General features: G+C 41.9%; 1 protein-coding gene across 1 annotated transcript in view; it reads right to left on the minus strand.

Annotated features, from left to right (window-relative positions):
* Window positions 1-16710, minus strand: part of LOC133606809 (mitogen-activated protein kinase kinase kinase 11) — a 55107-nt gene that overhangs the window by 17502 nt on the left and 20895 nt on the right. Inside the window, exon 2 of the mRNA XM_061961150.2 lies at window positions 4511-4691. Coding sequence (XP_061817134.2) covers window positions 4511-4691 — 181 coding nt within the window. The remainder of the gene's footprint in view (window positions 1-4510; window positions 4692-16710) is intronic.

Consider the following 16710-nt stretch of genomic DNA (forward strand, 5'->3'; position numbering starts at 1 on the left):
ACTCCACGGCTCTTGCCCTCTGGCGGTCCTCGAGGAGGCGGCTCGGCAACAGATGAGAAGGAATAGTGGAACAAAGACGACTCTTTAATTTGGGACTCATGACTACAAGCTGCTTGGACGTGGATCGTCAGGAAGAGGACATTAAAGCCAATACAACTATTTGTAAAAAAAACAATCTAAATGGGTTTAGTCCGAAAAATATCTACCCGGTAAGTAGAGCTTGCACTGCGCACACACACAGTTTGCAGATAAAAGGCTGGTGTAAGGCCTCCCTCTGGGTCAATACAGAGACAAAGGCACAGTGTTGTAGTCTACATGTCCCGCTTTTGTCGACATTAAATTTGGGGCCCAGAGGGGTCGTTGTGTATGTCAACATGTTAAACCTGAATTCTACCACAGCAACAGACAAATGCACCCACTACATTTTTATGTCGATGTTTTAGCCACAGAAAGAACGATTTGCGCAAGTAAGAAAGCTTTATTGTCAAACTGTCAAATAGAGCTGTCAAATCCTTGAAAAAATTATTAGATTTATTCCACCTTAAAATTTGATTTATCATGAATAAACACCGTTTGCAACTGAAATATGCCCATTTTCAGTTTATTGTATCAACAGAAAAATAAATGACAGGACAGAAATGTATACGGTATCTTCAGGTAAAACTCAAACAATTTGAATATTGTGCAGAGGTTTGTTGACACCAGCAATTAGATTTACAAGGCGAAACTAATATATGACGTAGGATCATAACATGCAACTCAAGATATTTCAAGACTTCTTTTGCTATTATTTTGACGATTTTGGCTTGCAGCTTTAGAAAACCTCAAAGTGAAATTGTCAGAAAATTTGGGGGTTTCAAAAACTGTAAACCATGATCATCAAGATTATAACAAATAAAAGCTTGACATATTTCACATTGTATGTAATGCGTTTATGTCACATATTAATTTCACATTCGAAACTGAAGAGATGAAGTGGATGGACCGTAATCAATTTTTTGAGTTTCACTTGTAGTTAACGTACTGTTTGTTCATTAACAGCTGCAAATTAAATCAACATTCCAATCAAGCCAAAGCAGACAACACACTAGGTATCAATTATCGTTTTCTTTGCAATGTCTCTTGCATGTTTCTCTGCAATTGCGCTGTACTTCTTTTTTTGCTAGTTATGAGTGTATGAGGCCTCGTGAAGCATTGCAACATATTTTCCAAACGGTATATTACTGTACTGCGTCAAGGTATTGTGTCACTGTTGAGGTGCTTCAATGCCCAGTGGTGCGTACATGTGTTTCTGTATAGTATCTCTCCAGCAATGGTCATGTGGTGACATAAATTATGGTATTTTGAGAGGTAATCATTGAAGTCGGACATATACTGTATATATGAATAATTGTATATAAAGTATATAATAGATGTTTTTGTTAGCATGTTAAAGGTGTCAAATGCAAGCATGTTTAAGGCATAAAGATTGCTTTCTTTCATGAAGACAAGAATATCAGTTGGTGTATTTCCTTTTTCTGATGGCTTGCATTGATTGATTACAATAGTGTAGAGGGAAAAAAACTCATCCTCTCTTCCCAATACCATATAACAGTGGTTGGATTTTAGCTTCTTAATTGTCCAGCTGCCATACCGGTTTGTACACCCTTTACAAAAAATACATTGGAGTTAACTCCTCAGCTCGCTAGCTTGTATGCGCTATTTTTCTGAGACTCTTATTTTGTTAGCGCAGGGAGAATGGATTAAAGACCGACATCAAAACGGTTCCACACGACGGAAACCTTCCCTTCGCTGTGTGGATCCAAACCACAATGGCTTTAAAAAAATAATTTTGCTTCTGTATTTTTTTTTGTTTGCAGAAAGGCATCTCACTGTCAGATGCACTCCCTTTTAAACTGTTTGGCGCCTCTGTGACAGGTAAAACAACAGCGGTAACGGTCATGTGACCTTTTCTTAAAGCGATACGTGTACTAATGTGGGGTTTGCTCCACGAGCTCCATATATGTTAGTTAAAAGTTAAAGTACCAATGATTGTCACACACACAGTAGGTGTGGTGAAATTTGTCCTCTGCATTTGACCCACCCCCTTGTTCACCCCCTGGGAGGTGAGGAGAGCAGTGGGCAGCAGCGGTGGCCGCGCCCAGGAATAATTTTTGGTGATTTACCCCCAATTCCAACCCTTGATGCCGAGTGCCAAGCAGGGAGGTATGCGCCAACATATCGGTGTTGCCCGACCCATCACTAATACTTTGCGTTGTTCCCTGTTTGGGGATTTATTTAGCTGGCTAGACTTTGTGGGGCACCTTGTTAGTTTTGTACTTTATTTGTTTGCTGCTTTTCCCTCGTAGTTTTGTTAGTATTTACTATTTTCACCTAGTACCAACCTCGTCATGTCCGTTGTGTCCTGAGCAAGACACTTCACCCTTGCTCCTGATGGGTGCTGGTTAGCGCCTTGCATGGCAGCTCCCTCCATCAGTGTGTGAATGTGTGTGTGAATGGGTAAATGTGGAAGTAGTGTCAAAGCGCTTTGAGTACCTTGAAGGTAGAAAAGCGCTATACAAGTACAACCCATTTATCATTTATCATTTACAGGTAAAAGCCAGTAAATTAGAATATTTTGAAAAACTTGATTTATTTCAGTAATTGCATTCAAAAGGTGTAACTTGTACATTATATTTATTCATTGCACACAGACTGATGCATTCAAATGTTTATTTCATTTAATTTTGATGATTTGAAGTGGCAACAAATGGAAATCCAAAATTCCGTGTGTCACAAAATTAGAATATTACTTAAGGCTAATACAAAAAAGGGATTTTTAGAAATGTTGGCCAACTGAAAAGTATGAAAATGAAAAATATGAGCATGTACAATACTCAATACTTGGTTGGAGCTCCTTTTGCCTCAATTACTGCGTTAATGCGGCGTGGCATGGAGTCGATGAGTTTCTGGCACTGCTCAGGTGTTATGAGAGCCCAGGTTGCTCTGATAGTGGCCTTCAACTCTTCTGCGTTTTTGGGTCTGGCATTCTGCATCTTCCTTTTCACAATACCCCACAGATTTTCTATGGGGCTAAGGTCAGGGGAGTTGGCGGGCCAATTTAGAACAGAAATACCATGGTCCGTAAACCAGGCACGGGTAGATTTTGCGCTGTGTGCAGGCGCCAAGTCCTGTTGGAACTTGAAATCTCCATCTCCATAGAGCAGGTCAGCAGCAGGAAGCATGAAGTGCTCTAAAACTTGCTGGTAGACGGCTGCGTTGACCCTGGATCTCAGGAAACAGAGTGGACCGACACCAGCAGATGACATGGCACCCCAAACCATCACTGATGGTGGAAACTTTACACTAGACTTCAGGCAACGTGGATCCTGTGCCTCTCCTGTCTTCCTCCAGACTCTGGGACCTCGATTTCCAAAGGAAATGCAAAATTTGCATGGTTGGGTGATGGTTTGGGGTGCCATTTCATCTGCTGGTGTCGGTCCACTCTGTTTCCTGAGATCCAGGGTCAACGCAGCCGTCTACCAGCAAGTTTTAGAGCACTTCATGCTTCCTGCTGCTGACCTGCTCTATGGAGATGGAGATTTCAAGTTCCAACAGGACTTGGCGCCTGTACACAGCGCAAAATCTACCCGTGCCTGGTTTACGGACCATGGTATTTCTGTTCTAAATTGGCCCGCCAACTCCCCTGACCTTAGCCCCATAGAAAATCTGTGGGGTATTGTGAAAAGGAAGATGCAGAATGCCAGACCCAAAAACGCAGAAAAGTTGAAGGCCACTATCAGAGCAACCTGGGCTCTCATAACACCTGAGCAGTGCCAGAAACTCATCGACTCCATGCCACGCCGCATTAACGCAGTAATTGAGGCAAAAGGAGCTCCAACCAAGTATTGAGTATTGTACATGCTCATATTTTTCATTTTCATACTTTTCAGTTGGCCAACATTTCTAAAAATCCCTTTTTTGTATTAGCCTTAAGTAATATTCTAATTTTGTGACACACGGAATTTTGGATTTTCATTTGTTGCCACTTCAAATCATCAAAATTAAATGAAATAAACATTTGAATGCATCAGTCTGTGTGCAATGAATAAATATAATGTACAAGTTACACCTTTTGAATGCAATTACTGAAATAAATCAAGTTTTTCAAAATATTCTAATTTACTGGCTTTTACCTGTATTTTCGACTGTTGCGTGCAGAAGTGCCTAATTTTGTACAGAACACTGTTCAAGAGCCTTTTCCAGAGCTTCTGCATCCAGGTGCAAAATCCCCCCAAAAACCTTACACTTCAGCAGTGTGCTTGCTATGTTGCCCATTAATTAAATACAAATCTTAATGTAATTAACAACATGTTTATTATTGTAGTTGCAGTGTACCGCACTACTGGGTATTGTTCCTAATATTCTGGCTCACCATATTAGTATTATTATCAAATGTGCTGGATAATTTGATAACCAATGGTAATCATAGTTTTTCTTTCAAGTTTTTTTTCACAAATCAGTAGCTCACCTCCAGACATCGCTGCCCTTGGAGAATGTGGAGGACTTGATGACCTCGGGGGCCATCCAGGCGTAAGTGCCAGCTGTGCTCATCTTGGTGGTTTTGTGCCACTCCCTGGCCAGGCCGAAGTCGGTGATCTTCAGCGTCAAGCCCTCCATGCATTCGTTCTCGATGGGCTGTGCCAGAAGGACTGCAAGAGAGGCAAGACAATGCAAGACATTAAAAATCGCTATCATATCGGAAGAAAAAGAATCGCAATATATTTCAACGTCTGTATATTTTCCCACGTTTTTCAAAAGATTTAGGGGACACTTTGGGGGTGACACAAAATGTAATCACATTTATGTGAGGAACCGAGGACTCCCTGTAACGTATGTGTGTGTTTAACTATCACAGCTCATTTTCTCCTGAACCGCCACACACAAATTGGGGGAAATTAGCCAAAACATGTAGCGCTACAGTGGTGCTTGTGTTGTTATTTTTTCGACAAATACAACACACAGTAGCCCTGTTTTTACACCCGTATTATAAGTTGGATTGACTCTGTTGCTCCCTCTACCTCACTTTACAAAACACTCACTGTAACTCTAGAGCACCAGTGTCAAACTCAAGGCCCGGGGGCGAGATCTGGCCCGCCACATCATTTTATATGGCCCGCAAAATGGTAATAATTTGCTTTAATAAAGAATATTTTCTTATTAAATTTATTTGATCTTTTTTCATTGATATTCAAAAGATACATAAACTGCATGCTTATCTTTATATACATATCTTTTAAAATTGAATATGATCTAATAATGCAACAAAATATTATATATTTAAAAAAATAAAAATAAGTACTTGAATATCACCTTAACTTATGATTTCAAAACAAGTTATCAAATTGTGCACTGCAAAAATGACAATAGACTTTACGGTAAAATTATTTTTCTTTTTTTTGTACAAAAAAAACAACTTTGGTACTGTTTGTGTTGACAGTAATACACTATAAAATCAACAACTCTAGATTTTACTGTAAAAGAGTGGTACTGTTTTTCCATTCCATTTACAGTAATATGCCGTAAAAAACACTCACTTTCACGATAAAATTCTGGCAACTGAGCGAGTTTTTTTACACTAAATTCTATTTTGGGTTTTTTAAGCGGACGTAAAAAAAGCAAATAATCAAATGCTTAGGCAATAATGCAATATCATGAGCCGAATACTTACCCTTTTTTTTTTAATCACATATTTGCAAGTGGCCCTTTGAGGGCAGACATATCTGCGATGTGGCCCTCAATAAAAACAAGTTTGACACCCCTGCTCTAGAGCGTTTAGCAGAATCGCCAAATTTGGTACACAAATATGTGTGTAAATTGTGATTAAAATTGGTTGAGAACAAGACTGTCGTGAAGCAAAACGTGTCTGTACGTCTTAACCCTTAGCAAAGTTGCTAAGGATTAGTGACACATAAACACACATTTTAACGTCTCTACAACGCTTATGAGTGATTCCCTGTGTTTCTGTCGGACATCCTGTGCTGCTCCTCATTGCCCACGGGCAGAGCGTTTGACGTCACAAAAGAATGCATCACAAGAGCTTTTGTTGTCTGCACTGCAGTGGGTGTGTGTGTGTAAATTTCAAACATCCACTACATGGCCACACTTTTGAGGAGTACTTCTGGAGGGACGGCCTGGCGAGACCACGTCCAGGAAGTGAGGGGGTAGTGGCAGGCCATACATCGAGACCCTGCTCAAATATAAGACAAAAAAAGCCACCATCACCAAAAGTGTCTGCAAGGGCCTGGAACACACAATTGTACGTGCGCACACTCAATATACAATCACACAGCAAGTCCACAACGCCAGCTAGGGTAGCAATGTAGCATGAGCAACAAAAGCTCATTTAGCAGCCTCAGCACACACAAGCACGCTGCATTCTTCTTCTACTTCCTGACTGGAGACCAAGTGAGCCCGCAGGTCAGCAGTCCACCACCTAAATGTGTGACGCTGTGTGTGTTTGACCCAGTGACGTGTGGTGAGGTTCATGGATAGTGAGTCATTGATGTTGAGACGATATATCGGCCAACAAATTGTGTTATCGGCCCAGGCCTAATTGATACGCCAGGAAAAATCCATTGAGATGAGGATAAAAGGAAATAAAGTCAATAAAATCCAATGGACAAATAATATCAATTTGGTTATGTGACAATACTTCTTTACATATTTCAAGTTTACCAATTGTTTACCTATATTTGGCCCACCTCCATACATCATACTTGCCAACCCTCCCGATTTTCCCGGGAGACTCCCGAATTTCAGTGCCCCTCCCAAAAATCTCCCGGGGCACCCATTCTCCCAAATTTCTCTCGATTTCCACCCAGACAACAATATTGGGGGCGTGCCTTAAAGGCACTGCCTTTAGCGTCCTCTCTCACCTGAAAAGGAGACTATTATATATGTCTCCGTTATTCGTAGGTTTATCTATAATCCATAAAGTAGGTAGGCATGGAGCTATTTCTCAGTGTGTGTTTATTCTAGCCGGCTCGTTAATACACTGACACACAACATCCGGATTCCCATCATGCGTTGCTTCAAAACTACGGCAAGTAGTAATGTTCAAAAACATAACAGAGACGAAGCAGAAGAACGCAGAAGAGACATGGCGACGACGAGTAAGAAGAAGAAGTGCGCTCGCAAGTTCCAAAATGATTGGAAAAAATTATTTCAGTTCATCCAGGACAGCTCGAAGGGGAAGGGGTATGCTGCCTGCAAATTTTGTAGATCAGTCTTCTCCATTGAACACAATGGCCGAACGGATATACTCATTCATGAACGGATTATTTATATATATATATATATATATCTTATCCATCCATTTTCTACCGCTTATTCCCTTCGGGGTCGCGGGGGGTGCTGGAGCCTATCTCAGCTACAATCGGGCGGAAGGCGGGGTACACCCTGGACAAGTCGCCACCTCATCGCAGGGCCAACACATATAGACAGACAACATTCACACTCACATTCACACAATAGGGCCAATTTTAGTGTTGCCAATCAACCTATCCCCAGGTGCATGTCTTTGGAAGTGGGAGGAAGCCGGAGTACCCGGAGTACCCGGAGGGAACCCACGCAGTCACGGGGAGAACATGCAAACTCTACACAGAAAGATCCCGAGCCTGGGATTGAATCCAGGACTACTCAGGACCTTCGTATTGTGAGGCAGACGCACTAACCCCTCTTCCACCGTGCTGCCCTATATATATATATATATATATATATATATATATATATATATATATATATATATATATATATATATATATATATATATATATATATATATATATATATATATATATATATATTTATATATAAGAAATACTTGAAAATATATACACCCCCGCCACCCCCCAAATTCGGAGGTCTCAATGTTGGCAGGTATGCCATACATTCCTCCGCTTTACTCCTCACCGCACAGCACCTGGTTTGACACCCCCAGGTTAGAACTACAAGACACTTGCATCCGAAACTACAGTAGAGCACACATCATGCCATGCAGTATGACTTTTATATACCAAACAATATTTTGTTGGATGTGGAAGCAAAGTGGTGGCCAAGTAGAACGGTCAAGAGCACTAATCTTACCCGGACACGACGGTCGGTGGCCTGATAGCGAGGCCAAGGCAACAATGTTGCTATAGACGACAACCGTGAAAGATCACCGCGGCAACAGGCCCGTGTTTGCTATTGTTTGTTTGTTGCATTGAACACAAGCGAGTGTGTCCACTTTGGTGCTGGGGACTGACTCAACGGAATAAACAGAGTCAGCAATTTCTCCACATGACTGTCGCTTGGTGTGAAACACAAATTTGAGATATGATGATATAATACTTTCAGGGAAATATGATATCATTACCAGTGCAATGACAGTTTGAGGAAGTACAAAACCTGGAGGGAGCTTAATTTTTTCTTCTTCTCTTGTTTGGTTTCTTAATAAATGTTTGCACGACATGGCTTAAAATATACTGCGATCTGCCTCTACAAAAATAATAAGGTTGACTTTGGTTTACTAGCATTATACAATTACAATTGCAACCATAAATGTGGACCTTCCAATCAAGTCCTGGGTCAATGTGTTGTTATTGCAAAAAAATGCTTTTGTTGACATTTACATAAATGAAGAGCATGTTTGTTCACAAAAAAAACCCTTTCCATGAAAAAAATGGTTTGTGTTTTGTAGTGCAGTATTCTCAACATCCTCATTAGTGCTAAGCAGCATGAAACAACAACAGCAAGTGATTTTGCTCTCAGATTCTAGCCGGTGTCCTGGCGAGACACGCAGGACCCTCCTGGAATTCACGCATCCCCTGTATGTGTGTAAGAAGGAATCTGAAAATGTAATTGTGCCTCCCAGAACGTACATTCCTTTAGAAGGAATCTTTCATGCGAGTACAATCTTCAGCAATGCAAACACCAAGACACAGCTGCGCTGAAAAACGTCTGGGCTTGTCAGCTGATCTCTGAGGAAAAAATTGGGCCCCATTACTGGGATCCAGACATTTCTTGTCGTTTAAACTAAGATTGTAGAGCACTCCTCACTCTGCACTTTGCCGAATGAAGCTTCACTGAAGACCTATGATCTTGCGCTCTTTTTTAAACGTTCAGTCTCTCCGCCTTCCCTTGCACCGTAGGCGAGTGGAGTATTCCAGCAGGGTGGGGGCTTTCCCCAGGAAGAACGGGAGCTTTGTCTTCCTGAAGGGAGAGTCGAGGCCATGGGCTGACAGACGGCCTGGAGTGGCAACCTCTGAACAGTCACGCCAATGAGACTGTTAAGGGACAATGAGCAGCTTGGCAGGTTATTTGGGCACGTTTTTTCCAACTACTTTTCTATGTTGTCTTGGTAATGAACTTGTTAGACATCCAAAATAATAAATAGAGCCATATAAAAAAGAAACAGCAAGTATTTTGTGGTATTTTTCTCTATAAATGACAAACTACATACATAACCAAAAAAGACAAAAATAATTCAATAAAATTAATGTATTGAAGGGGTGCCACACTTTTTAAAAAATGTTCCCTATCATTCACAAACCCTATGTGAGACAAGACCACACATATTTCTTTTCTATGCATTTTAAATAGTAAGTTAGAAAATTCCAGCAAAAATGTTGATGTTATCTGTGCTGTGAAACTCTGGCCATCGCCAATGTTAATGTGAAACCCAAGTAAAAAAATATATATAAAAAATTAATAAATAGCGTGTTTATGCTAACATGAATGCTTAGTATCAGAATTAAAGATTTTTAGGTTTAAACTTATCCATCTAAATTGCTAGCAGAAAACGTTAGCATGCAAACGATAACATGTAAACAAGAACAGTTAGCATACATTATTTTTAGGTTTATGCGAAAACATTTGATAAAATGCTAGCATAAAAGGTAAGCATGATAAAATAGGAGAGGTTTACATACTGCTAAGATGGTGCTAAGAGTAAAAATCCATGATTTTTAAGTTTACACGAATAAAACTAGCAAATATTCCAGCATAAAACATTAGCAAGCTAACATTGGCAAGATAACATTAGAAAAGTTGGCATACTTTTAAGATGCCGTCAAGTAGAAAAATCAAGGATTTTTCGGTTTAAATGAAAAAAATTAGATAAAATGATGCTAGCATTTTATCTAAAATAAACCAAAATTTTGGCATACTAACATAATCATTCTAACGTAGGAAAAGTTAACGTACTTCCAAGGTGGCACCAAGCATCAAAAGCCAATATTTTTAGATTTACATTAACATTTGCAAATATGCTAGCATAAAACATTAGCATGCCAACATTAACATGCTAACATAGAAGTTAGCATACTTCTAAGACGACGCAAAGTATCAAAAGTCATGATTTTTAAGTTCACACAAATAAAATTAACCAAAATGTTAAACTGCTAATGTTAGCATGGTAACACAGAAGAACATTCTTCTAAGATGGCGCCAAGTATCAAAATCCATGATGTTTAAGGTTAGAAACAAAACATTTGCTAAAATGCTAGTATAATACATTCGCATGCTAGCATAGGAGGAAATACCAAAAGTAGCAAGGCAAAATTATGTTCATACACCATGTCTGGTATATATTTGTATTTTATAGGAGTAAAATACATAAATGCTAATAGTAAGCATGCTAGCAAAATAGCATATCCTTTTTAATGTACTAAACATTTAGACACTCCCTCTCTTTCTCTCCTTGGAGAGCTGATCGCCAACAGCAAGAACTTGTCAGAACTTCCATTTTTTTCCTGGGAATTCTAGTTTTTGCTCTTCTTTACTGGGGAAAATTGGTAGGATTGAATAAGCTTTGCGTCTTCCTACTCCTTTTTGTACATGTAAAGAGAAATGAAAATATGTAGAATATGTGATATAATATATTGAAACTGTATAAATGTTCCAAATAAACTTCAACCTACAACCAACCAATATTTCAGGATACCTCACGAGGAAACCTTACAGTGTATTGAATCCATAAACCGCAAAAAAAAAAATATTATTGTGATGTAGACAAATTCCATATTTTTAAATTAACTACAGCATTAGTGCCCCCATAAAACAATATGTCACTACTGGTTTGACGTTTCCTAAAAAAATATGTGGGAAAAAATAACAAACAAAAAAAATGTCTTAAAACCTTGTCCAGCTGTTTATTGACGTATACTATTCACGTTTAAATACGTTTTACTGCAAATGAATATCGGCTGCAAATATCGGTTATCGTCATCCTTGACTACTAAAAATCGGTATCGGCTCTGAAAAAAAAAAATTTGTCGATCTCTAATATTCAGCACCGAGCTACAAGAAGAGGTAATCTCGCCTCATTCTGCGGTTCCCTGAAAAAATACCATTATAAAAGGTGGGGTACCAAATCAATGGGCCCACTGAGGGTCTTTTCACTTAATAGCATCGCCATGGTAACAATTTTTTTTTCCAAAAATAAAGTAGCACTGTCGACGCAATCGAGACATTCCCAACGATATAAGATATGTTGGGGTTCGTTGGCCGGTTTGTCCTGTATTAAAAGGGAACTACACTTTTTGGGGGAATTGTGCCTATAATTCACAATCCTTATGAGAGACAAGAACACACATGTATTTTTATGCATTCTAACCAGTAAATAAACATAAATAAAAGTAATCCTAAAATGGAGCCAATAAGAGCCCTGACATCATTGCGTCTATTCAGACTATAAAACCCAATATATAACCATTAGAGATGCGCGGTTTGCGGGCACAACCGCGGAGTCCGCGGATTATCCGCGAATCGGGCGGATTAAATTTAAAAAAATTAGATTTATTTTTTATTTTTTTTATTTCCTGTCCAGCTTCTCAGGCAAATCATATAGTTGATGTAGATGCCCATGTCGGCTGTTCAGATTTACTTTACAAAAGAGAAGTGTAGGATACTTCTCTTGTTGCCTTATTTGTATTTGACTTTATTAAATGTATTTATATTATCATTTAGTGCAGCCGGGCCGGAGCAGGAGGGGATAGAAAGAGAAAAAAAAAGAAGACAGAGGGGGAAATTGTGGGGACAAGAGGGGGATTAGACAGAGAGACAAAAACAACAACAGCAAACAACAACAACAACAACAATAGAGCAACATCAGCAAATATGACATGTACAAATATGATGGTAAAAGTAATAGCAAATAAGCAGTTAGCGAAAAATAAAAAATAATACAGAAATGACAATGAGCATTGTTACACTACAAATGGATCAATACAAATACCAATAGAAATAGCGCTATTGATAATGAACAATACCAATAATTTACCTTTATTATCAACAATACAGTTGTTTAAATGCAACAATACATATACGTAATGATAACTTGAGATACGAAAGAATGCAGAAAAATGGAGGGGGAGAAAGAGAAGCAACCTACATTAACCTTGTAGATTGTTATAGTCACAATAGGTTAAGCTTTGTCAGTGTGCCATGTGTTACACCCAGTTTACCCTAGGGCAACAACGTTAATATATGTTTGATGAAACGTGATTATGTGCATGAGTGTAAGTATGCATATGTACTTGTATATGTACAGAATGTGTATATGTGTTTGTACAATGAATGTATATGTACAGAATGTGTATATGTGTTTGTACAGTGAATGTATATGTACAGTATGTGTATGTGTATGTTTGTATATTGAATGTGCGTGTGGATGTACGAACATTAGGTAGGTAAATATGTACTGTATTTGTGTATGTATGTGGGAGCGTAGGTACCTATGTACGTATGTGAGCATATGTGAATTTGCATGTACAATACATTTGACTCCCAGAGTGCGTGGGAGCCAGAGCACGGCCCCATCACCCCCGAGAGCCCAACCCACAAACAGGAGGCGTGGTGCCCAGGGAACCAGGGACCACCGCCCCCACGCAGCCAAGCCGGCCAGCGACAGGAACCCCAGAGCCTGACCCACCGTACCGCCCACAAGGGCCAGCAGCAGGCCGCAGACAGACGCACCCGGCAGAGGACAGGGCACGAGAAAAGCAGGGGACAGCCAGACCCCAAGCCAGCGAGAGACCACACCCCACACGGGCAGAAAGGCGAGACGCCCCGCCCGAGGGACCCAGAGACTCCCCGCAACCGGACGGGAAGACCGCCCCCGCCCCACCGGCAACCGGGCCCCCACGAGCCCACCCCCCACCCCCGGAGAGCGCGGCGAGGCCAGCCCCCGGCCACCCCACCCAAACCGGCCGCCGCAGGACCACCCAGGCACAGGGCCACGGGAACCACCCACCCCACCCGCAGGGACCCCAACGATAGAGATGGAACAACCAGCAACCGCCCCGCCGAGCCCCCCCCCTGAGGGAGGGGAAAATTAAAAAATAATATTAATAAAATATATTAAAAAATAAATAAATAAATAAATTAATTAATTAATTAATTAATTAATTAGAAAAAAAAAAGAATTAAAAGAAGATCACAGACATGCTGACAAACAAGGTCACTACCCCAGCAACTGGCCGACTCGCAGCACCTCGGAATACCTTGCAGCACCAAGCTACCACAATAGACGCAGGGACTAGGCCCAACAGGCCCCAACCAAGACGGGCACCCGGAAGGGATGGACAGCGGGACCCAGGAGCTCCAGACACGCAGTTCGGATGCAGTAGCCTGAGGCGTCGACCCCCGTCTGACAGGCAGGCCCAGAGCGTACCCCCAGAAATATACATACATACATACATATATACATACACATACACACATACACGTATACATACCCACACATACACATATATACATATACATACACATATGTACACATACACATATATAAACATACATACATACACACACATATACATACATATACAGTTCGTCAGCCCTGACAGCCATCACGCGCGCGCGCTGCCACCAGTCACAACATCAGCCACACCCCTGCACCAGACCCAGCAGCCACGGGCGCCCACACCACAAACAAACGGCAGCAGAAACAGCAGCCGCAATAACCCCAGACAGCCAGCACCAGCCAATCAAATCAAAGCGATCAAAAAAAAACTGCGACCAGCAACCACACGCCACCAGGGCCACGGAGACCAGCCGGCGCCAGCCCGCCGGTCAGCCCGAACGCCAACACGCAAACAAGAGACACCAACAACCACCCCAACCAAAAGGCCCCCCACCCCAACCCAAACCCGCACAAACACACCACCGCCCAAACAACCGAGACACAGCATCCAGACCAGACACGGGGGCTGCGCCGCCACCACACCAAGTCACCAACAGAGACCCCACAGCGCAAGGTCGGGCCACACGGGCACGGACCCCATCCAACAGGAAGTGAGACCCGCGCGACGAAAAATTAGATTTTATCAGCGGGTCGGGTCGGGTCGGGTCGGGCGATTGAAATTTAAAAAAATTAGATTTTAAATAGATTCAGGCGGGTGGCAGTTAAACCAATTCGGAAATATATATACATAGTTAAATGTTGTTAACCACATACGAAAAACGAGCAGGCACCTGCAGCATATGCCACAACAGAAGGAAAAAAAAAAAGAGATGGACACTTTTACGGAGCGGAGAAGGCCCCCGACGCCTCGCCGGGGTCCGGGACCGAGGCCCCTTCCCCCGAGAGGGCCCCACCGGGAGCCGTAGCTGAGGCGATCCGCGAGAAGGGCCCGACGCACGTCCAGGGTCACCACCGCGCCCACCGCACCGACACCCCGCCTCGTCCGCCTTCGCCGCGGCCGGCGTCACGCGCAGCAGGTAAGCATCATCTTACCTGCCCGCCACCCCCGTGGCCGGGGGCTCGTAACAGGGGTCACTCCGCGCGCTCCGCCCGCGCAGCTTACCTGCCCGCCACCCCTGTTGCCGGGGGCGCGTAACAGGGGTCACTCTGCGCGCAGTGCGCTCACGAAAGGGGTGGGGCTCACCCTGGTTGATATAGACAGCAGCTAGGACGGTGGCCATGGAAGTTGGAACCCGCTAAGGAGTGTGTAACAACCCACCTGCCGAATCAACTAGCCCTGAAAATGGATGGCGCTGGAGCGTCGGGCCCATATACCCGGCCGTCGCCGGCAGCGAGACGCGCTTGGAGGTGCGCTCAGCGCGGCTCCCATATGATTGCGCACTGGTGTGCGTCTGGGTCGTGACAGCGTGGCACGCGAATGCTGCATTGGATCAGTCTCTTTTCTTTAACAGGCAAAAGCTTTATAACCTCACTAATGCCTTGCATCGTCTATATTAGATATATAACAACGGGCGGGTGCGGGCGGATGCGGTTCTGATCAAATGTTAGATCGGGTGGATTGCGGATGGTTGACGACTTTCTGATGCGGTTGCGGATGAAATAATTGCCTATCCGCGCATCTCTAATAACCATCCAAAAAGCGCAGACAATACTCCATTTACATTTTGTGAACTGAATATTAACCAAGTATTAGCGACATTGTTACTATAAGAGCCATTGTTAAGGACCTACATTTAGCGGCACATTGATCAGACAGAAGTAACTTCCTTATGCTGCTGTATTGACATCAGCTGGTGAGCTGCTTTCTTGCTTCAGAGCTTTTGAAAGTTTATTCTAGATTGTAAACCATGCCCCTTTCTTGATAGTAAAATGATGTGGACATAAACTGAGAAGTAGGTGCACCTTGACAGCCAACTTAAAACCCGGAAATGGCGAAAAAGACCCAAAATGTTTCATTCCACCCCACCCCGTAATATATTAACATCCTAACAGTCGGCAACAAAGTGAGAGCAAACATTGTACAGTAAGTGATATTTAATTATGTTTAGTTTCTCTCCTGATGTCTGCAGTGAGTAGTAATCATTGTTGTTGAAGGAAAACGCGAACGTTGTGATGCGTTTGTGAAATTAATGCTCCGCTGTATGCTTAAAATGAGCAAAATACTTAAATATTACATGTAGTTATTAGTGTGCCTGTTATTACATTACATATATACTTACAGTGGGTATATGAAAAGTTTTTGCAATGTGTTTTAAGCTCTTTATAGGAGGAATAGAGCGACTCCCATAGGCTCCATTGTAAGCAAACTTTTTCTTGCATTTATTTACTTGTTAGAGGGCATTAAAAAAAATTTAAACTTATGTGCTCATAAGGATTTTGAATGATGTACAAAATTTAAAAAAGTGTAGTTCGCCTTTAACCATGGCAGAAAAAGATAGAAGAACTATAAAGCATTAGTCCAAGCAATAATATAATGGGCTACTTACAAAGCATTCACTGCTGCTTTGCAGCATGTGAATGGGTGCAGGCCCATAATGAATGCTAGCAGGAGGTGGCTAACAATGTCGCTAATGGCAGTCATCGATTCCACTTATAAAGCCCTCTAAAAACATCTAAAAAAACGGCAGCAATACTTTAATTACATGATGTGACCTGCATATTAACCAAGTATTAGCGACATTATTATTGTAAAAGCTAACACCAAGGAACTACTTTGAGCAACATGGCACAGGGTTAACGTACTGCAGCTGTTGGCCTACTTAGCTGCTGCTGCTGCATCGCCTCTGAGTTGGGGAAAGTTTGTGCCAGATTGCAAATCCTGCCTCGCACCTGTATAGTAGAAGGTTGTGGTCAAAAGCCGAGAAGTTGGTCAACTTTGAAATTCAATTTGGAACTAAAGACATCGACAAGACGTTTGTTTGCTCCCAGCATTTTTAACCTGAAGAGTGAGGAATATGATGAAGTCATCTTCTGAACGGGTA

This window comes from Nerophis lumbriciformis, linkage group LG05 (genome assembly GCF_033978685.3).
Source record: "Nerophis lumbriciformis linkage group LG05, RoL_Nlum_v2.1, whole genome shotgun sequence".
NCBI lineage: Eukaryota > Metazoa > Chordata > Actinopteri > Syngnathiformes > Syngnathidae > Nerophis > Nerophis lumbriciformis.